The sequence below is a fragment of the Megalobrama amblycephala genome, linkage group LG9 (genome assembly GCF_018812025.1).
Source record: "Megalobrama amblycephala isolate DHTTF-2021 linkage group LG9, ASM1881202v1, whole genome shotgun sequence".
NCBI classification, from domain to species: Eukaryota; Metazoa; Chordata; class Actinopteri; order Cypriniformes; family Xenocyprididae; genus Megalobrama; species Megalobrama amblycephala.
Genome location: NC_063052.1, coordinates 37,769,186 through 37,792,512, shown reverse-complemented (window position 1 = coordinate 37,792,512; position 23,327 = coordinate 37,769,186). Strand labels below are relative to the sequence as shown.

General features: G+C 38.0%; 3 protein-coding genes across 5 annotated transcripts in view; 2 read left to right on the top strand and 1 right to left on the bottom strand.

Annotated features, from left to right (window-relative positions):
* Positions 1-23,327, bottom strand: part of LOC125276113 (E3 ubiquitin-protein ligase TRIM39-like) — a 302,026-nt gene that overhangs the window by 140,018 nt on the left and 138,681 nt on the right. The gene's annotated exons all lie outside the window — the stretch shown is intronic.
* LOC125276087 (basic proline-rich protein-like) lies at positions 345-4,257 on the top strand. 2 transcript variants are annotated; one of them, XM_048203509.1, is made up of 3 exons: positions 345-627; positions 1,022-1,085; positions 1,210-4,257. In XM_048203509.1, the coding sequence occupies exons 2-3, from the start codon at positions 1,051-1,053 to the stop codon at positions 4,124-4,126; spliced, it is 2,952 nt and encodes a 983-aa protein (XP_048059466.1). In that variant the 5' UTR covers positions 345-627; positions 1,022-1,050; the 3' UTR covers positions 4,127-4,257. The 2 variants fall into 2 exon arrangements, with proteins under 2 accessions (XP_048059466.1, XP_048059467.1); XM_048203510.1 differs by lacking the exon at positions 345-627 and having other exon boundaries at positions 1,003-1,085.
* Positions 5,620-15,029, top strand: zc3h12ab (zinc finger CCCH-type containing 12Ab). Of its 2 annotated transcripts, none has more exons than XM_048203563.1 (6): positions 5,620-5,776; positions 6,592-7,129; positions 10,377-10,516; positions 12,458-12,692; positions 12,782-12,882; positions 13,149-15,029. In XM_048203563.1, the coding sequence occupies exons 2-6, from the start codon at positions 6,600-6,602 to the stop codon at positions 14,048-14,050; spliced, it is 1,908 nt and encodes a 635-aa protein (XP_048059520.1). In that variant the 5' UTR covers positions 5,620-5,776; positions 6,592-6,599; the 3' UTR covers positions 14,051-15,029. The 2 variants fall into 2 exon arrangements, with proteins under 2 accessions (XP_048059520.1, XP_048059519.1); XM_048203562.1 differs by having other exon boundaries at positions 6,578-7,129.

The following is a 23,327-nucleotide window of genomic DNA, read 5'->3' as shown; positions in this document are numbered from 1 at the left end:
TTGGAGACAGCTGAAATAATTTTACTATTATTATTATTATTACTTAAGTAGCCTATAGGGCTAGGTAAACAATTAAACATTTTTGATGCATTTATTTTCATTTTATTGTATGTTATCTTTGACCTAAATGCAAAAATATCAAAACATTCAAAACCAAACCAAATATTGTAATTTATTAAATTTTTAATACATTTATAAGATTTAAAATATGTGACATCTTGCCCCAAGCTGCCATGTAAAAGCGTAACCTGATCAGCTTTCCTCATATAGCCTAGTTCAATTCTGTGCTCTTATTTTAAAGGTGTTAATGCTGTTCGTGGAAAATGTTTCATATTTTATTCTTCTTAAATTTCATCTGTCAGTTAAATCTTTTGATGATTTTCATACGCCGTCTGTATATGGTGAATAAATGCAAACTATTTCAGGGCTCATTTTACATCGACTGTTTAGGCAAATGTAGTCAAATGCTGTAAAACTGCCTCAGTTAAAGATGTAAAGTACATGGCAAAAGGAAAGACTGCAAACATCACCGTTTTCTTTGGCGTCTTGAACTGTCTGATGCCAAGGTTCGAATTTAACATAAAGTAATTCTAAAAACGTTCTTTATTTCTACACACAACTTTGTTAGTAAGTATAAATATTCTTTGTTGTTGTTGTTTGAAAATCATGATGCAACACATTCCTAAATATAAATTACATGTTTAGTGTGTTTAGTTTGGCATGGTGGCTAAATGCAAATTACTTTTAACAGGAAATCTCTTGCACTTTTAACATGTGGGACGGTTAACGTTTAGATTTCTCAAGGTTTTACAGGTGATTTTTGCTGTCAAAAGGACAAAACTATAGCTTTTAATAATTGCACTTGTTTTACAGTAACAATGTTCAGTAATGCGACCAGTGATTTTAGCTCTTTTGAAATAGAGACTAATGTTCAATATCAAATGATAGCCTAGATGATTATAACCTTTATATGTCAATATAATTATTTTCATCTTTATCAATTTATAGTATTTTTTTGCAGACTTCTGTTGCAGAAGTAAGCTAAGAATAATGGGAAACTTTCAGTACCTCTCTTTGTTGATAGCGTAAGTTCCATTGTGGTGAGTAATATGACAAACATGAAGACATTTAGACTGATTGATCCTGTGAGTAAAATATATAAGAGTGGCACATTGTGTATTAAAATATATATATTTTTTTTACCTGCAGGGTGGCTATCTTTAAGTGTGAGGGTAAAAAACATGTCAGCATTTCTGAAACTCTCAGTTACAAGTATGTCAAACACGACTGGATGGAGAAAATAGAAGATAACAAGCTTCTATCAGCTATATCGATCCCTGGAACACACCAAAGCAACAAATACTTGAAAACATCCACACCTTTGTTTCAAGCATGGGGACTGCACAACCAACTGGACGCAGGCATTCGTTTTTTTGAAATGCACGTGTCTTCCGACAGCATCAAGTATGTTGAGACCGGAAACGTCCAGGAAACAGAGACCCTTAAGTATGTTCTGAAAACTCTGCTGACGTTTCTTGTGAAACAGAAGAAGGAGACAGTGTTGCTTAGAGTGACTCCAGATGAGGGTGCTGTTGCTCAAGTCATAGAAGTATTAAGTCGTCCTGACTGGCCTTTGTGGAGAGACAAAGAGATTCCAACAATTGGCCAGGTGAGAGGCAAGATAGTCTTGATTCAGAGTTCAACATTACAATTAGGACTTCCTGTTCATATAAAAGAACTGGATGCAAACACGGATACAAAAGAAACGCAAATGAGACAAAATATCAAGTCCGCTTCAGAAGAGTGTGATCATGAGCTGAGGCTCACATACACTGGGACCAAAGGAGGATCAGAGGAGCCCCTAGAAATTGCAAAAACACTGAATAAACAAGTTGATGATTATCTGCTTGATCTAAAGGGGGACACCAATAGACCACATTGTGTAGGTATAATTGCTATGGACTTCCCTGGTCCAAAGGTCATCCAAACAATCATTGAGTTTAATGGGAAATTAGGAGAGGAGTCACAGATAGTAGGTGACATGGGCAGCAATGAAGATGTTGCTCTACCCGATTCATCCTCTTCAGATGAGCAAAATCAACAAGATGAATCTCAGTCCACAGACGGGGAATCATCAAATGACGAACAGCCAGCAGAAGATGGAGGAACTCCTCCAACAGGGGATGAATCTCAATCGTCAAATGACGAACAGCCAGCAGAAGATGGAGGAACTCCTCCAACAGGGGACGAATCTCAATCGTCAAATGACGAACAGCCAGCAGAAGATGGAGGAACTCCTCCAACAGGGGACGAATCTCAATCGTCAAATGACGAACAGCCAGCAGAAGATGGAGGAACTCCTCCAACAGGGGACGAATCTCAATCATCAAATGACGAACAGCCAGCAGAAGATGGAGGAACTCCTCCAACAGGGGACGAATCTCAATCATCAAATGACGAACAGCCAGCAGAAGATGGAGGAACTCCTCCAACAGGGGACGAATCTCAATCATCAAATGACGAACAGCCAGCAGAAGATGGAGGAACTCCTCCAACAGGGGACGAATCTCAATCATCAAATGACGAACATCCAGCAGAAGATGGAGGAACTCCTCCAACAGGGGACGAATCTCAATCATCAAATGACGAACAGCCAGCAGAAGATGGAGGACCTCCTCCAACAGGGGACGAATCTCAATCATCAAATGACGAACAGCCAGCAGAAGATGGAGGACCTCCTCCAACAGGGGACGAATCTCAATCATCAAATGACGAACAGCCAGCAGAAGATGGAGGAACTCCTCCAACAGGGGACGAATCTCAATCATCAAATGAAGAACATCCAGCAGAAGATGGAGGAACTCCTCCAACAGGGGACGAATCTCAATCATCAAATGACGAACAGCCAGCAGAAGATGGAGGACCTCCTCCAACAGGGGACGAATCTCAATCATCAAATGACGAACAGCCAGCAGAAGATGGAGGAACTCCTCCAACAGGGGACGAATCTCAATCATCAAATGAAGAACATCCAGCAGAAGATGGAGGAACTCCTCCAACAGGGGACGAATCTCAATCATCAAATGACGAACAGCCAGCAGAAGATGGAGGACCTCCTCCAACAGGGGACGAATCTCAATCATCAAATGACGAACAGCCAGCAGAAGATGGAGGACCTCCTCCAACAGGGGACGAATCTCAATCATCAAATGACGAACAGCCAGCAGAAGATGGAGGACCTCCTCCAACAGGGGACGAATCTCAATCATCAAATGACGAACAGCCAGCAGAAGATGGAGGAACTCCTCCAACAGGGGACGAATCTCAATCATCAAATGAAGAACATCCAGCAGAAGATGGAGGAACTCCTCCAACAGGGGACGAATCTCAATCATCAAATGACGAACAGCCAGCAGAAGATGGAGGACCTCCTCCAACAGGGGACGAATCTCAATCATCAAATGACGAACAGCCAGCAGAAGATGGAGGAACTCCTCCAACAGGGGACGAATCTCAATCATCAAATGACGAACATCCAGCAGAAGATGGAGGAACTCCTCCAACAGGGGACGAATCTCAATCATCAAATGACGAACAGCCAGCAGAAGATGGAGGAACTCCTCCAACAGGGGACGAATCTCAATCATCAAATGACGAAAAGCCAGCAGAAGATGGAGGACCTCCTCCAACAGGGGACGAATCTCAATCATCAAATGACGAACAGCCAGCAGAAGATGGAGGAACTCCTCCAACAGGGGACGAAACTCAATCATCAAATGAAGAACATCCAGCAGAAGATGGAGGAACTCCTCCAACAGGGGACGAATCTCAATCATCAAATGAAGAACATCCAGCAGAAGATGGAGGAACTCCTCCAACAGGGGACGGATCTCAATCATCAAATGAAGAACATCCAGCAGAAGATGGAGGAACTCCTCCAACAGGGGACGGATCTCAATCATCAAATGACGAACATCCAGCAGAAGACCAGAATGACCAACATGAATCGAATGAATCATCTTCAAGCATGCCTGTGAAAAACACCATATCCAGAAAAAAAATTATTAAAAAGGTAAATTGCCACAAAGTTCGTGCAAGACCCCGACCATCTCCTTTACTTTATTAACATTATTAGAATAAACATAATCACTTAACACTTCCACAATTTAAACTCTATAAACTACAGCATATGTATCATAAGCAGCAATACATCCTGTCAATAAAATACACAAATACACAGTACATCACAGTATTTTGTCATTTATTATTTGCTTGTCAAGAACAGATTGCTTTGTGGTGAAGGCAGGTGAGAGGAGCCTTTGCAATCTATGCAACTGTGGTCTGAGTGAGTGTTCACTTAGGGGTTTCCCTTTTTTGCAAACCACAGAGGAAATTACTAACACATACCAAAATGTTCTTGATTCTGTAACAGTTATTTTCTTGACATTTGTATTTCTTGACCTGAAGATAACATCAGCCAGATGTGATGTTATGTAGTATTCCGCTGCTTTTGAGGAACTAATGACCTATAGAGTAATAGTGAGAATTTAAAAAAGCACCAGGAATCACTGTCTAAAAAATGCTGGGTTAAAAACAACCTAAGTTGGGTTAAATATGGACAAACCCAGCAGGTTGGGTTAAAGGGCACCTATTATGCCTTCTTTCTCAAGATGTAATATAAGTCTCTGGTCTGGTCAAGTTTCAGCTTAAAATACCCCACAAATTTGAGCAAAAACATGCCTTTTACTATATTACTATATTGCTGGCTAAAAAAAATAAATCCAAAATTGGTTGAAAAAAATGGCTGGGTGAAAACAACCCAATCCCTGGGTTTGTCCATATTTAACCCAGCAGTTTTTAGCTTTGTGTGTGTGTATTCTAGGGGAAGTGAAATTCACAAATGTAGACCATTTGATTAAAAAAATTAATGTACAATCACACATATATATAAATTACATGAATAAGATTGAGCTTAAATTAAAATAGTTCTTGGTGTTTTGAGGCTATAGTTTCTTCATATCGTTGTACTGGTTTATGGGTTCTGAGGTTTCGTGGAAATAAAAAGCAGAACTTGAACTTAAAAAATTTCTCATATGACATCAGTTCTCATGTGACATGTAAAACACTTGATTCTAATGGGAACTTTCATTTTTAAATAAATAGCCTTTGTACATTTGACAAATAAAATGTGTATATGAAATTAAATTAATATGGTGCATAGATATATTTCTTATGATAAGACTTGTCATGAGTAAAAAATAATAATAAACTTTTCCAAAACACAGTTGAAATCAGGGCATGATAGGATCCTTAAAAATGAACAGAAATCTGACCAAAAACAAGCCGAATGAGGACAACTCCGAAATTAATGAAAGAATATCCTGTAAACCACAAAATGTACAAAATCGCAATTAAATCTGTTTACAATACATAATTTCAAGGGTAATATTTATTAATGAGTTTAAGAGAAATTTCTTTGTTTCTATTTGTGATTTAAGATGTGTTAATGTTATAAAAGTAGGACTAGAGAAATGTATACCTGTCACTAGAACACTGTTATTCTTAATGGAGGAAAAATAGAACTGGTAAAATTCTCCGTGACGTCAACACGTGCGTGACTTACTTCCTGGTTGTGCGTTTTCTAACATAAAGGTGTGTCGAAGCTCTCTCCATTATTTTGCTGCTTCGGGTTCAACAGCTTACGAACTTACTAACTTCATTAACTTAATTACCAGAAGACAGCAATTCGGAACATAAAGAGAAAGATAAAATAAAGGTTCGTATGACTTTTGTTTTGCTGGTAACTTTTTAAACTTATTTATGTGTACATATAAGTACACTATTGACTTTGCTAGTAGTTGTCATTGACATTTCTGATAGCGAACTGTTTAATAGCTACGTGTATTGTGATCTTAAATAGAAATGAGCTTTAAAACTTTTGTAAACAAAGCGGTGAGGTTAAAAAAAAAATAAGACAGAGCGCGTCCATGTTGCGGAATGCGGGAACGCGCCGCAAATAAAAGAGAAATAATGTGTTGTGGTGAAAATATGTAAGATTATAGTGTAGTTTAGTAACCTACTATTTTTTAAAATGGCAGTGAAGCGTAAAGTTTCACGTCTTAAGATGACATTTCCTGTTCAAAAAGCACAGCAACAGACTTAAGTTTAGATACGTTGATTTTATCGCTTGTTTGCTTCTAGATGTCACTGATTTAATAAATATTATTATTTATAAATACTCATACATTTTATAAATGTAAACTTATTCATATTTAATTGTCATTTGTAGATTTAACTCATTTTAATAAGTGTTTTATTTATTGTAAATTAAGTGTTTAGTTGCCTTTATTTTAACCTTATCAGAATAGTATTCTAATCATTTTTAATTGGTTTAAGATTACTAATTTGGTTCATAAAGGTTTGAAATATCAGCCTGCTTAGCACATTTCCAGTATTTTCATGTGATCTATAGATGAGACCTTAGTTTCAGATTATTAGAAATATTGTCATCTGTGGTTATAAATAAATATCTGAATTCACCATAAATGCTTAATTTATCATATTTCTAACATTACAGGACGTTTTTTCCAGATGAAGATATGAGTGCTGAAATCAGCACCATCCCCACGTTACAGTTGTATTTGGATTCCCTTTGGTCATCCAGCGTAGGATCTCATAACTCTGACATAAACGCCACCAACGCATGGGTAACGGCAACTACGCCTCTGTACAACCCTCCCGTTTTCTGTGACAATAGAATGGACCCGGCTCAGCCCAGCCCGACTCCAGATGAATCCTCAGAACTGGGGTCAGAGTTTCAGACCCAGCTCGACCTGTTCCTCAAGCTGGGGTTTTCCCAAACGCAGGTCCGCGCTGCTTTACTGAAATTAGGCCTCAACGCAGACACCAACAGGGTTCTGGGAGAGCTGATACAGGCTGCTGGGGAATCTGAAGAGAGAGAGGAACCTACAGCCTCCCCGGTGCTGGTTCCACGTGGGGATGGTTCCAATAAGGTCCGAAGCTCCCAAAATCACAGTGCTCCGGCAGTGTCGAGTGCTCCAGAAGAGCTGGTAGAGGATGAGGATGCACTCAGACCTATAGTCATTGATGGGTCTAATGTAGCCATGAGGTGAGTTTACTGTACACATTACATCTTCAGTCCCTTTCCTATTACTATTGACAGTCAATCTAAAGGTAATATTAATGTTAATGAAGACCTTTTCCTTTGTTTAAATGTTAAAAATATCACAAGATAACAGTTTTCCTAGAACTACAACATATAGTTCCATTTAAGACCGCTTTCCCTTTACAGTTTTTGAAATATTAAAGCTGGCTTGTGCCATTTTAGCATCCCCAAATGGATTATCAGAAATGGTTGAGTTGTGTTGGGCTAATGTTTTAATAGTGATACACTTTTTGTCTTAATTATAGTTAAATATTGCAAATAATTATTCTGATATAACAATCAAGGAATACATCATGGCCAAGTCTGTTTGTTTACTGTAAAATAGATGGATAGAGTTTAAAAATTAAGACTTTCTTTCTTTTAAGTTCAAGGGAACAATTTTGAGAAATTTGTATCCTGTAGTATTGTTTTCCAACAAACTTGCATTCAGTAATTGTGTCGCAGTTTAATAAAACCCAGTATTTCCTCACACATTCCTAAAAAATGTGCAAATCAGATCTATTTCCTTCTGTATTTGTGAAAACAGAGGTAGATTTGTGGCTTATGTGAATGTGTACAGCTTCTGAGTCATGACTGAATGCACGTACATGCTCTTGGCAATCACGTTACTGAAAAACAGATGAACGTTATTACTGGACAGACTGGATGGTATTTGGACACTCCGCTTTATAGTATTTTTCTCCACCAATGCTTTGCGTGGGATTTATCGTAATGAGTAATTCATTCCAAATGTCAGACCCGAAAATTAGGAAGTTATTTGCAGAAGTTTGGTCAAATGTTGCTGAAGTGAATTCACAGTTTTCTTGAGAACTTTTGAAGCATTTACGCCGCCTGCGCGTTTTATGACCTTTGAAAAACCCTCCTTTTGTGTTTCACCTACGTTTGCAAGTAGAGTCCAGATTTGCCCCTGCAGGCTCCTGTCATCACTCCAGTATGCAAATAATCTTATATGCAAATCAGTGCCGTTTTCAGTCCCCTCCCTTCCTTCTTACTCTCCTGAAGGAGAATATCTGTGAAAAGTACGCTGTGTAACAGAACAAGCCCAACAGCATTGCAAAACATTGTCTGATTGGATGGCTCTGCCCGTCTTTACTATTTTTGTTCCCATAAATCAGGCGCTCTTTAATTACCTTCTAAACAGACAGTTTTCACACACCCGCTTCTGTTGATGTAGGGCTTAGATTTGAAATAGACTTGACTTGTTCATCTAATTGTGTCTGTTTTAAACAACTAAAACTTGCACCAATTTTTATATATATATATAAAGTTTATCAGTAGATGTATATCAGTAATGGTGCTGTATTTAGTTTCTTTTACTTTCTGATTTTACAGGAATGTACATCACCGCACTGTCGCATAGAAGGAAGTGTAATAACATTTATTTGAATGAACTTTACCACTCATCTTACCCAGTGTTGGGTGTAATTCATTACTAAGTAATTAATTATTGTAATTTAAGTACTTTTTCCTTGAAAAAGTAAAGTAAGGGATTACTCTTATTGGGTCTCATTCACTAAGCATGCATACACACAAATTTGTGTGTGAATTCTGCCTATGAATGTTTTCATAAAAAATCATGATTCATCAATAACTTTCATTCTAAAGTTTATTCTAAATTACGAAAAAATGTAGGAACAACCGAAAACACTTGTACGCAAAAATACGTACTCTTGGTGGACACGTTAAAGGTTAGTTCACCCAAAACTGAAAATTCTGTCATTTATTACTCACCCTCATGTCGTTGCACACCCGTAAGACCTTCGTTCATTTTCAGAACACAAATGAAGATATTTTTGATAAATCAGATGACTCAGTAAGGCTTGCATCACCAGTAATAACACTCCCTTTTTCAGTGCCTAGAAAGCTACTAAATCATATTTCATGTGACTACAGTGGTTCAACTTTAATATTATAAAGTGACAAGAATACTTTTTGTGTTGCAAAAACATAAACAAAATAGTGACTTTATTCCACAATATCTAGTGATGGGCAATTTCAAAACACTGCTTCATGAAGCTTAACGAATCTTTTGTTTCGATTCAGTGGTTTGGAGCTTGAATCAAACTGCCAAAGTCACGTGAACTATTGAAGTTTCAAAACTCTTATGACATAACGAAGCCTCCTTTACTGAAATCATGTGATTTTGGCGCTCTGAACCACTGATTCAAAACAAATGATTCGTAAAGCTTCGAAGCTTCATATAGCAGTGTTTTCACTAGACATTGTGGAATAAAATCGCTATTTTGATATTTTTGGTGCATAAAATGTATTCTGGTCACTTTATAATATTAAAGTTGTACCACTATAGTCACATGAACTGTTTTAAATATGTTTTAGTAGCTTTATGGGCATTGAAAAAGGGAGTGTTACTGCTGTCAATGGAGGCCTCACTGAGCCATCGTATTTTATCAAAAATATCTTAATTTGTGTTCCAAAGGTCTTACTGGTGTGGAACGACGTAAATAGGCTATATTTCATCATATATAGCCCATCTGTTAAGAAAAGTAAGAAAAAGTGCATTATAGCTCAAGCTGCGAGGTAGCACTGCATAAAGACGCAGATACGCATATAATACAGCTAGGTCTAAATTGTCTGTATAAAAGGTGATTATTGCATTTGAACTTGTTTTGAGGATGGCACTCTTGGCTTTGCTAAAAAAAAACAATTGTATATAAATCAACAGTGGATTTAAAAATTTTACGTCCAATGTTAAAATGTATGTTTAACCTTCTCCCTTTAAATACTTTGGTCAGTTCAAGACAAATTTATGCAATTGTATATTATTTGAAAGAATTAAAAGAGCAGTTGTATGTCTATACTTATCGGGTCGAGTTTGATATGGAATTTAGTATTAAGTAATACAATTCTTTTTAGAGAGAGTAATTATTACAGTCAACTAATTTCACTGTTGAAGATGTAATTAGTAGCTAGTAAGTAATTACTTTTACAGAGTAACTTACCCAACACTACTCAACAACACTGAAAATGAATTGATATCTTACTGCTTTCTTCTGCAGATCTCATTATATTGTTGATGTAGTTAAATGTGTAAAATACATTTTAAAAGTTGAATATGATCAAATGCGTGTGATATTCCTGATTTGTAAGTGGATAAATGAATGAACGTCTGCACATGCAATATGATTTTATTATGCAAATTCAAGACTAATTTCTAAAAACTCTTTCTTAGCCACGGGAACAAGGAAGTTTTTTCCTGTCTGGGAATTCAGTTGGCAGTGAACTTTTTCCTGGAGCGGGGTCACGTTGACATCACAGTGTTTGTGCCTTCCTGGAGAAAAGAACAGCCGCGACCTGATGTTCCCATTACAGGTGAGGATAAGGGAATGCACCTAGTGTCAGGAACAATTCCTGCTGTCCAAAAGTACATTCCCATAAGCAAGGTTTGTTTCCTCATAGCAACCAAATGGCTAAACATAGAGGCAACAAATGATACCTAGACCGGCAGGCATGTAATATTGTGAACCACTTGAGCAAGTTATGTATGATTGATCGTTTAAAGTAGATATGGAGCACTAGAAATGCAGTTTCAAACTCTGGTCTCAATTAATAGAACTAGGAGTGTTGGGAAACCCCGCAATTTGTGTAGCTGACTGAATGAAGCATGTCATAGGATATATTGGCAAGTACCTTGGGTTTTTAAAACTTTTGTTACTTCCTCGTATCATAACGGAGGCCACAGTGGAGTGGTGTAATAATGCGACTGATGCTTTTGGCAGGTAATATATACCAGCCTGTTTGATCTGTATGTTTGCCAAACCCTCAAGAATTTTGACTTGGCTAGAAGGAAATAATGCAACCTTGTGGTTTGAGTAATAATACCATGCAACCAACAGATAATTGTGATGGTGGTGTGTCAACAGTTGACATTTCACTATGCAAACATTGCATAAATATGTTTGAATTCCTGCTTCCTTTGAAATAAACTGTCGGTGTGTAAATGGAAATCACAAGCAAATTAAGATGCCAAGAATCTTTCTTCCTTGAGGTGTTTTGTTCCAGCTGGTCCCAAAGTGTTATTGAATAACAACAAGACCTTGTTTAGTTTTAACAGAGCAGACACGCTGTTGTTGGCATGTCAGTCAATAACAATGTCAAACTAATTATATGATATGCTTTTAATCTCATGTCAATAATAAGATACTAATACTGTATACTGCTAATCTCGTATGTCGATCAATATATGCTGAGAAAATGGAGGACATTATTGTGGCAGACAAAAATATTTAATTTATATTGCAAAAATTGATTTTAGAAGTTTGGCATGTCATGCACATACTGTAAACCTATCACTGGCTTACATTTCACAGAAATTAATTTTACAATCAGGTTTTTAAGTGTATCCGAGGTTCACGATAAAAAACATTGCTATTTTTCAAATACCTGCTCTATATGCATCAGACAGACATCTCAAGGCATTGCATAAATGTCTTACTGATTTCTTTCTTCAGCATTTTGCACCTTAAAAGCTTGATTTTTAATCAAGGTAAAAAATAGTTTGAAAAACCCATCTAAAGACATTTGATTTTAAAAGTGCAAACATGTATTTAGGTATTACTTCAATTTTAATATGCTTCAATTGTAGGAAAATTTCTACATACAGGTCAGGGTGCATGACCTGTCATTTTTACAATTATAAAAAATGTAAGCAATAATAAAATTAGCATATTTAACCCTGTTTACACTAGTTCATTTTCGTTTTAAAACGCAAAACTTTTGCTACAGTTACGCCTGTCGTTTACGGTACTCCTCGACCCACGAAAAAGCTGTAGAGATTGAAGTTTGAAAACACCTGGGTTGCATTTCATTGTAAACAGACCAAAACAGAGACATGTTGGCTGCCCACGTTCACTCTGCGTATCTTTGACAACCGTGTAAACAATAACAAATAAGTAAACATGGAGACTGAACTGCAATCTTTGCTGGCTTTGTTGTCATTTTTAGCAGCCATTGTACAGTTAAACTCTGCGTTTTTTAAATACTTGCAAGAGGCAACTGTTTACACAGTGTGCATGAACGGTCATGTGGCATGCGTTTTCGGTCATGTAGTGTAGACAGAGATCGTTTCTGAAATGCCGGTGTAGACGAGGATCGTTTTCGTTTTAAAACGAAAACGCACCAGTGTAAACGGGGCCTAAAAATGTTATACATTTTTTTTATAATTGTGCTAAATTGAAGCATCAAAATGACAGCTCTAATTGTGAAAAAACAAGTAAACACTTATTTCAACATTTCATGAATATTTTTCTTCAGATCAGCACATTCTGCGGGAATTGGAACGGAGGAAGCTCTTGGTGTTCACACCGTCCAGAAGGGTTGCCGGAAAACGGGTGGTTTGCTATGACGACCGTTTTATCGTGAAGCTGGCGTACGAATCCGACGGCATCATTGTATCCAATGACACTTACCGAGATCTGCAAGGAGAACGTCCTGAGTGGAAGCGTTTCATAGAGGAGAGGCTTCTGATGTACTCGTTCGTCAATGACAAGTAAGTGCTGTTGCGTTTTGTTCATTGCAGCATAGGTCAAGCTGTTTGATTAATTCCAATTTAATTAAATTCACATTGCTTTTGTGTAGGTTTATGCCTCCAGATGACCCTTTGGGAAGACATGGACCCACCCTTGACAACTTTCTGAGAAAAACCCCACGTATGCCTAAGAAACAGCCCTGTCCTTACGGTGAGAACATAAATGAATGATTGACACTGTGCAATCACACAGCCTTGTGGTCACATGTTAGTGTAACTATCAGGGTGTGGCATTTTTATTTGCCATAGCCTATTTAAAAAAGGCATAATCCAGATAATACAAGGAACTGATAAACAGTATACACTGCTGTTCAAATGTTTGGGCTCGGTAAGATGTTTTTGAAGTCTCACCAAGGCTGCATTTATTTGATTTGATTATTTGTGAACAAGAATTAAACTCTCCCATTTTCAATGCAGGAAAGAAGTGCACTTACGGAATCAAGTGTAAGTTCCATCATCCGGAGCGAACCAAGCAATCCCAGCGCGCCCTGGCCGATGAGCTCCGAGAGAAAGCCAAAAATTCATCCACACCGCACAAACCTCAGCCGCTTTCCAGTCAGACTCTGTCTCTGGAGGAAGTTATGGAACAGAAATTATCCCTCGACATGTGCGGATCTCTCAAGAAGAGTTCCGCCAGTGAAAATGTCCTTGTCGTAAAAGGAGTCCCCCAGCCAACGCAAAAGAAGTTTCCTTCGAAAAAAGAACGTCGGCATTCGCCAACAAGCCTGGATTCTTTTCCCTACGGATCTCAAGAGTGTATGGATTCTGGCTTGGGTTCCTACGAATGTCATTCTCATGAAGCTCCGCATTGCGATCGCTACTGCGACCACAGGAAGTCCAAACCATCCAGCAATGGGCGGCATCGCTACGTTCCAGCCAATAGCCAACCCTGCAGTTGCTGTTCCCACCAATCCCTGAGTGCCGGTCACCACCACAGCGGCTCATCAAACGCGGGTTACGGTCAAACACGCTATCACTCCTACGGCGGAGGTCCAATTTACCCTCCTGTCAACATGTCCCAGTATTCATTTCCACACAGCAGAGGGCCTCCTCCCCACCAGGGCTACTGGTCCGACCATTATGGTGGCTATCCTCCAACATCCCACAGTGCCATGCAGTCAGAGAGGGCGCATGGACACTGGTCCCCTTCCAATCACAATCCTCAGTGGTCCGAACGGGAGCAGGTGAGGAAGAAATTACTCGCAATTTTCAATGCACGTTTGGTGGACAGGGCCATGGACATGTTCCCATATCTCCTGGACCCACAAAGACTGGCAGCAGAGATTTTGACCCTTCAGTCTCAGGATGGGGCTTTATGATTTTTGTTGAAGGACTACATAACGAAACAAAGATTCAGGCACTGAGTGCTTTACACCAAGATCTCAACCTCAGCTACAACAAGTGATTTTGTCATAGTCTGTCATGTAATGCAGTGTAGCTCCGCTCACCGTGAAATATCATTGGTCCACAGTCCCACTTTACATCAGATATATTCTGATTGGCTGTTTTTGTTAAGTCATGCAACGTTTTGCTTACCTGAAAATTACCTGACTATCAAAAAATTGTTATGCCGTTCCTGGTCAGGACATGTTTTGAAATCAAATAGACACATAGACATGTCTACACCGCTTCATGGATAATTAATTTGTTATGAAATGTACTCCATTCAAGCCAAGATTTATTTCTGATGTATTTTAATATTGTTATTTGGCATAGAACTATGGCGAATTCACTATTGGTTGTATTAACCAACAGGGTGTTTCCCTTTTGCTGTGGTTCTCAGGATCAGCCTTGTCATTATTTTCACAAAAAAATATTGGATGATGGCATGACGTTTTTTTGTGTGTGTTTGAAGTGTTATTATTTGTGGTTCTGCATGGTCCGCTGTACCGTGTAGGTTGAACGTGTTGGCACCGTGTGCCGTAACTGACAATTGTTAAGCAGAACTACCAAAAAGGTAGAAGAGTACGCACCCTTTGGTGTATTTTCCCATTTTAATAAGTACTAACTTATAAAATGTCCTAAAGCATGCAATCGTCACAAGTTCTCAAGGTAAATGCCAAAAGCGTGGAACATGCACAAATACAACTGTCATGAAACTTTTGGTGCCTCTGTAGTTTGTATTGAAGCTGTTTATATTTTAAAAAGGGAGTCTGCAATATTGAGTAGGCAATATTTTGCCATCGTTTCATTTAGCGGCACATAAGATCTTAATGTTCTCTTGGATCATTTAAGTATGTCTTTGCTTTTTATTCTGTATCTCATATTATGATAATAAATGCCATATTTATGTACACATATCAGTTTTTGACTTTTATTAAAAGTCTCGTCTGTTCTAGTGAATGTCTTACCTCTGCATTATTGTGTGAACATACTTTGTAACAAGCTAGAGCAGACCTGATCTTTAGAAGCATTCATGCTGCATCTGTCAATGATGCATTTCACTTAAATCACTGTTCCCTTCTAGAAACCACCTAATGTAAATGCTATATATACCACAGACTGAACAGATGGGTTTCACACCACCTAAACAAAGAAACCACATGCTAACCATATTTGCCTTAATGATATTTAGCTTAGTAGAGAATAATGTTATTTCTGTCATGACAACTCTTGAGTGTTTGGCATGGATATGACAATGTTGATATTTATTGGTCTTGGCGGAATAGATCTATGCTGCAAAAAATGTGACGATACCAGCATTGCCCCCTAGCATTTTGAGCGCTGTTGAGTGAATTCTTAAACACCTCTGACTGGCCATTGTATTCACGCGCTCAACGGATGCGTCTGATTGGCTACAATGAAGTCTGTACTTTTGACAACACTATACACGACATGCTGCTGCTGCTGTACAATAAAGCACACATGAATTACCTGTAGCAGATCTATACAGGTGGAGCTGGGGAAGGTGGAGGGTTTCTGAAAGTGCGCTGCATCTTCTACAGCAAATGCTGACCGAGTATTTGAAGGTTGAGAAGTGAGCTCATTGGCTACTGATACAGCAGGAACCAATCAGAGAATGAAGTGATTGCGCGCAGATTGATTTAAGGACCAATAAGCCTGTGCCATCTAGAGTTTCATGACACTTTGTACTTTGTATCTGACGACAAGATCTAATGTTCTTGAGTTTTCTAAAACTTTTCACTAGCATGCAATGAGAGTTTATAATTGAAGAGCAAATGTTGCTTTTCCCAGAAAAGCTGATGGAATTTAACATTAGTAATGTCTTAACCATAAAGGACAACTTGACTTTTACTACATTCTCATGAAAGATGGTATCAAAAGCATCTCTAAACAAGCCTCACTGATCAGACTACACCTTTTTGCACATTTGAAAAGCCTCTTCTTCCTCTGAACTTTGACCTCTGAAAGCTGAACATTTTATCATTGATAAAACTGGCGACATGAAATAAAGGGAGAAATGGTCTTTTAAAATATTTGTTACTTTTTGCATACTTGTTAGACCTTGCACTAATTGAGAAATATAAAATTAAATATATAAATAAAATAAGTGGAATAACAGATGAATTGTAAAATGGCCAATTAGAAAAACAACAAACATGCTAGGTTAAAGAATGTCTTTTGGATGGGGTTTTGGAATAATAATTTTTCATTTCAAATGGAAAAATACAAACCACAGCAGACAGCAGCATAGGCGTCAGAAAAGAACGCATACGCGAAAGCTGCAGATGTCCTTAATAGATACATTTTATCAGAGGAAGTGGCCTTTTGGGGGAGGTGAAAGAGGATTTCAGAGGAACTGAAGCTTTTATGAGAGGGAAAACAGCATACGTAAGTAATTTTCCTGACTAAGTTTAATACAACTGATTATGATTAACATGTGATGTGCTTCTTTCAGGAGTAACAGCCGTCATGCCCTGGCGTAATGATACACCTGATACATAATTTTTCTAGAGTTTCAGTGGTTCAGACAAATGCGTCACGAGTGAGATCATGTCTCCAGTGCACATGGTCATTGGACTTCCCCAAAACTATGAAATCCGTCTTCAGTATTTTTGTGTATTATCAGAGTCATGCGCTGACAGACAGAACTCTTAAATACAATCAAAAATACCACAGTGATATTGAACTGAACTGAACTGTCTGCTATACTTTACAAAATGTAAATGCATTGCTTTCATTTACTGTTTTGTGACTCTACATATCCTGCAAGTTGAAACTCAAGTAAAATGATCAATTATCAAACAGTAAATATCAGTCTTTTGGTCTAAGAGCCAGTAACAACACCTACATTTACAATCTTATCAGAGATTATTGTTCTTGCACAGGATGCTTATCTTCCTGAGCTCACTATGAAGGGGATGTACCGAAGTTTCCCCAGCAGATAATATTGATCCGAATCACAGTAATTTTCAGTAATCAAAAATGCTGTGGTGAAGAGAATTTTTTAAACATGGTTTGTCCTCTCTTATCTGTCTTTGGAATTTTGCAATTGTCAAAAGAAAAAAAAAATCAAGCATCACTATTACTATTACTCATGCTTTAAACTCCATGTGCACGCTCATGCGCACTACATTGTCACTGTCACGCTGCTGGAAAGATTGCATCTTCAGTGTCGAAACCAGGACATATTCACCAAGTCATCATTAGATGTGTATTTACCCTTTCTGTGCTGTCACTGGCCTTCAGAATGGTCTGATGTGACTCAAATATTGACTCGTGAGTCATGACTTTATTTTCCGCACATGGATGCAAGTCTGCCAAGCAAACAGATGACAGGATCACATCTCTGTAGAAAACAACGCAGACATTTTTGTGGCATCTAGATTTTTTCTTGTACTTGTTTGTCATTAACATAAATTAGTAGATATTGCCATAGATACAATAAAAAGTCATTCAGGCATTCTCAAGCACACAGAGACGTGAAAGATTATGACAAGCACAGATTTATGATTCAACAGCTATACAATATAGCTGCAAGCAGCGATGACGGGCACACCCGGTGGCTTCAGGGCAACTGTGCATGATGGGCAATATGCATTTAAACTGGGTAAATGTAAAAGAATTGTTTTGAGATATGAGACTCTTCCTGTTTCCCTTTTTGTAATTAATTTACACACTCGCCATGGCAGCACCGTTCAAGATATCCAATATCTGTTCGCAATTTAACATCTTCAGTGTCTTGCCACCATGTTCAGAAAGTTTGGTGTGAAATTGTATAAACCCTGCAGGAGTAGTAGTATCAAATTCAGAGCCTGATTAAAAAAAAAAATCCACATTAAAACCAAAATAGTCGACTTCCTGTTGGTCGGAGCTATTGACTGTAAATTAGAAAGTTGTCCGGCTCGATGAGAGGAAGATATGTACCGAGTTTGGTGACTGTAGGTAAAACTAACCCTCCACTTTTGTCAAAAGGTGGCACTGCAGAGCTCCCTCTCCACGCCCGTTTCTAAGGCTTTGCCCATGTCTACTGGCTGACCACTCTGATGAAGTGTGTTGAGTTTTGGGGCTTGGGCCCAGATTAATGGCTTCCTATGAAGGATTAACTTGAATCAACAAATCTTAACCATCACATCTAGTGCATACAACTTTACAGGGGGAAAAAAAATTAAAAATATGAAAATCTAAGAATAAACAACTGCCAGGAGTGACAAATATTTTCAAAGTGAAATATTACTGCGACAAAAAATTAGGCCATATAATATTTGACGAATCTAGTGTCCAGCATGGTTCAAACCACAGGATGATGCTCAGAAAATCTAATAGTTGATGACATGCAAATATTTCAAAATGCAACAATTCTGTTATCAAGACTAATTGTAAGGTGGAATTGTAGAAAACTTTGATGCAAAAAAAAAAAAGATATTCAAAATGCAAACTAGATTAAATTTGCCCAACTGCGTGTGCGTAACAATAACTACTCGTTAGGAAAAAAATATACAATTGTAAAAAGAAAAGGAAAAAAAGCAAGAATCTTCCAAGGATCACTAAGTGTAATCTGACACATATAGCGCTGATAACAGCAGTCATTGTGAGGGAATGGCGGCCTCTACTGGAGACTTTTGGAAATGACTGCTTATTTTCTGCATGTGTAATGCAATACTAAAATATAGAAAGGACTCGAAATGATTTGCACATTTTGAATGTGTTTATAAATCTCTAGTTACTCTCTTAATCTCTAGAATCTATTCCAAAAATGATGCCATTTTTTTCTCTGGCATTGTAACATGAACCATTGTTGATTGCCATCTTTTCCTAACTTCAAGAAAAACAGTTCTGTAGAAGGGAAGGCCCACTGTCTTAAACTTTGAAATGTCCTGGTCCTAGTAGTTTCATAGATAGTTTGAGGATCCACATTGGTATAAGATTCTATAAGCTGGAGTATGTCAGTTTATTTTCCTACACAGATGATTTTATTAGCAGACTTTTCTGGAAACTGGTAATTAATTGGACTATGACCTTACTGTAGTTCAGAGAGACATTCAGAGAAAATAAAAAACTTGATCAATAACAATATGAACGCTGAAACTATCAACCTCTTTAAACAACAGAATATTTGAGCCATTCAAAGAGTCTTGTGGACACATCTGACACTCACAGGAAATGATAGAAATATAAGAGAGATTAAGCTGAACAGGTTTCTAATGGAAGTGATCTGGTTTAGTAGAGTTTCTGGTTTATGTCAAACCAGAATAAGTTGAACAGAACCAGGTTTAAACATGTCAAATGCTCAACTACTTTAGCTGTTTATTGCACTGAAATGGTTTCAGAATTAAATAATAAGAATGGGTAACCGAAAATCTGACTTTGTAAGTTTCATTTAAACCTCAGTGACCAAATAAACACTCAATATTACAAGGAGCAATACAATACAATGTTAGAAATACAATGTTTTTTTCTTGACAAGGCTTGAAGAAAAAAAAAAAAAAAAAAAAAAAAAAAAAAAACAATGGCAGGATCTTTACCAACATCAACAAAAGAAAGAAAACCCATGAGATCGAGTAAATATGAACCACCATGTAAGTCAGTAACCATGAATGACTTTCACTCTTCTCATACAGTAATATTTTGAAAAATAAAGATCAGGAATGTACAGTAATGGATCAAATAATTTCAGCTGAAATCAATATTTCTTATTCATCCATCCATCATCTATTTTTTTGTTTGTTAGTTTTGTTCATTTGTTTATTCCCAACATTATTAAATTCAGTGTTTGTTTCATATCGAAACCTTAGACTAGTAGTGTAGGTGATTTATCTTCATCATTTGTCTTTCCAGCGATGTCATCCTCCAGTGGTCCACTGACTGAGGAGCTTCAGTGCTCGATATGTCTGGACGTGTTCACTGATCCAGTCAGCACTCCATGTGGACACAACTTCTGCAAGATCTGTCTGAATAAGTGCTGGGACAACAGCCGGACCTGCAACTGTCCATATTGTAAAGAAACATTCAAGATCAGACCTGATCTCAAGATTAATACCACACTCAGAGAAGTTGTAGATCACTATAAAAAGAAAAGTCCTGAGAAAAAACCTGAAGTTCTGAAAAAACCTGAAGTTCTGAAAAAACCTGAAGTTCTGACGTCTGTGACGTCTGTGAGGAAAGAAAGCAGAAAGCCCTGAAGTCGTGTCTGGGGTGTCAGAGCTCTTACTGTGAAACTCACCTGGAGCCTTATTTGAGAGTGGCAGGTTTAAAGAAACACAAACTGATCAATCCTGTGAGGAATCTGGAGGACTATATATGTCTGAAACATGAGAGGCCTCTGGAGCTGTTCTGTAGAGATGATCAGACAATCGTGTGTCTGTCCTGCACTGACGGAGATCACAAGAACCACAACACTGTTCCTTTAGAAGAAGAGAGTGAAGAGAAGAAGGTAGAAGTTACTAACTAAACTAATTTTAGAGAGCTCACATCATGAGGAATCACAATTTCTTTTTCATTTTGTGAAACAAAAATGTTAATTACAGAAACATTGAAGGTTTCTTTAGAAGGCAGTAAGGCCCTGTCCCAAATGGCACACTTAATATGCACTTATGGTCTTGTGGACTTACAATGGCTGCTGAATGCATGTGTCTATTAAGTCCATGAGACCATAGGGCAGGGGTCTCCAAACTCAGCCCTGGAGGGCCACTGTCCTGCAGATTTTAGCTCCAACTCACCTAGCATTAAACTCACCTGAACCAGCTAATCAAAGACAAATTAGGCATACTACAAACTTCCAGGTAGTTGTGTTGAGGCAAGTTGGAGCTAAACTCTGCAGGACAGTGGCCCTCCAGAATCGAGTTTGGAGACGCCTGCCGTAGGGTGTTCCATTTATCTTTTTAAGTTTCTGAAGGGTGCTTGTGAGCGCCTCTTTGAAGTCGAAATGCACCTTCGATGCCCACTTTTGCGAGACAGAGAAGTAAGTAATGGGCGTGCCGAAAGCTGCCTGTTCCACACTGCTTTTCCACATAAAGGTGGGCCATAAACTCTATCGGCTATCTTGGGAACTTAAAGGTTCAAGATTTGAGTATACTTTCAACCAGTGTAATGGGCGTAGGCTAGTAAGAGACTGCGGCCTTTATCCTCCTTGTTAGAGTGCCCACCAGTGGACCTGTGTTTGAGTCCTGCTTAGAGCAGGCGGTTCGAACAGGAGGGGTTATTGGTGCCATGACCCGGATGGGAGTGAGGTTTAGGGGGGTGAGTGTAACGGACATAAGGCTAGTAAGAGCTGTGCATGTAAACCTCACTCCCCTGAACTCAAGAGGTGCTCTAGTGACTGATGCTAGAGACTGTGGACTTTAGCCTCCTTGTTAGAGCACCCGACTACCATGCCGATGGACCTGGGCACAAGTCCTGCTTAGAGTGGGTGGTTTGAACAGGAGGGGTTACACCAGCATAACAAAAAATGTTTCTGAAGAGAACCACCTATTGCACCTTTAATTCTCCATGGCCGTGGGTTACTGACGTCATCACCATCACAAGATTTTTTTGGTCTTATAATGTGTCAATAATCAAAATAATCAATATTATTGCATTAGGATGGCTATTTGTATGATGTTATGTGCTAAAAAAAAGAGACTGTTGTGATAACGTGCAACTTTATTTTCTGAACTTTTCACTCTCCCACTAGGGGGCGATAGATATAAATAATCAAGTAATAAAAAAAAAAATTACGATTATTAATTGAAGCATACAAATGTCTCTTAAAATAACAGTTAGAGTCGCACTAGCTGTCCATAAGTTTGAAATTATTTTTTTAGTTTCTGCCTATAATTGCACAAGATATTTGATATTACATGATTGCAAATATGTTATAGAAGCAATCATTTCTACTGTTTTACTTGTAATACAACTATGATTGACAATTGTATGGTTTTATGTAGTTTCAGTAAAAATGAATGTAAACTAAAAACATCAATTTTTTGCATCAAACATGGCACTTACTGTACAGATATATTTACACAGACTGTTTCATGCAGCTCAGAGTGGTAGCATGAATGCAGTTAGAATTGCATAAACAATATGAGACTGAGTTTTAAATGGGTGTTAATTTAATGAATACTGAAATATGACATTATTTAAAAATTATTTTATCTAAAATGAATAATTTTATTAAAAATGAAATTATACTTTAAATAGGAAATTAAAACTACCAGTAGGTGGCGGAAAATCACTGTTTCAAAGCGCGAGTCATCGTTCATTCTTTCAACGATTCATTCAAACAGCTTATTCATCATTGGCTCACTTAAAGGTGGTAAAGAGGATGTTTTGTTTTATACATTTTTGCAATATTACTTGAAACTGTCTTTACTAAGTGATAAAAGACTATTTATTAGGTGCACTGAAAGGAATATTATTAATATACATCATCTGTGCACGAGGTAGGGCCTTAAAAACATCAGCCAATCGTTTACGCGATCATCGCGTAAACGATTGGCCCTCTGGCTTGTCAATCACTGCCATTGTGAGAGACGTGCGCGGATTGGCCCTCTGGCTCGTCAATCACTGCCATGACGTTCCTTGTGAGAGACGCGCGGCTGCGCGCTCTAGTAACTTTCAACACTACATGCGCCGCATGCAATGTTTTTGTCAGGAGACAGGAGTAACAACTGCAGATTATGAGGTGAGTCCGACATAATGAATCCACTAAGTGTGTGCGCGGCTTAACGATTGTAAGGCCGATTATGAATGTGAATTGATACTTATGACTGATCGCGCTCAAACGCGTCCAGTCAGTTGCTTTCAGTCTGCGATTACAGTCGGTGTTCAAATTCCATGTGAAACTTAAGTATATAAATCTGCTTCAGGAGCAGGAAACTATCGCTGTATGTTGAGCATAGTCAGAATGTTTTAGCTAGTCGTAAAATGTGCATCATTTCAAACGCTCATTTCAAAAACTCAGTCGACAAAAACATCCTCTGTACCACCTTTAATGCGTTAAATTCATGAGCAAAGACTATAATGACAATATTGTGTCTAAAATGTAACACAAAATTAACTTCAAGATTATTGAACTGTATGTAATATCACATTTGCAATTGTGCAGATATTCAGGAAAACATGGCACACTTGCTCGTAAGATAGTGCTAAACTATATCATATTGTATAAATATAAGGCAAAAACCCATACAGGGCATTTAATATCTTGAATTT

Coding starts and splice junctions, on each gene's coding strand:
- LOC125276087 (XM_048203509.1), top strand. CDS start 1,051: ATGGGAAACTTTCAGTACCTCTCTTTGTTGATAGC. Junction 1,086..1,209: donor TACCTCTCTTTGTTGATAGC/GTAAGTTCCATT, acceptor TTTTACCTGCAG/GGTGGCTATCTTTAAGTGTG.
- zc3h12ab (XM_048203563.1), top strand. CDS start 6,600: ATGAGTGCTGAAATCAGCACCATCCCCACGTTACAGTTGTATTTGGAT. Junction 10,517..12,457: donor ACCTGATGTTCCCATTACAG/GTGAGGATAAGG, acceptor ATTTTTCTTCAG/ATCAGCACATTCTGCGGGAA. Junction 12,883..13,148: donor GAAACAGCCCTGTCCTTACG/GTGAGAACATAA, acceptor TTTTCAATGCAG/GAAAGAAGTGCACTTACGGA.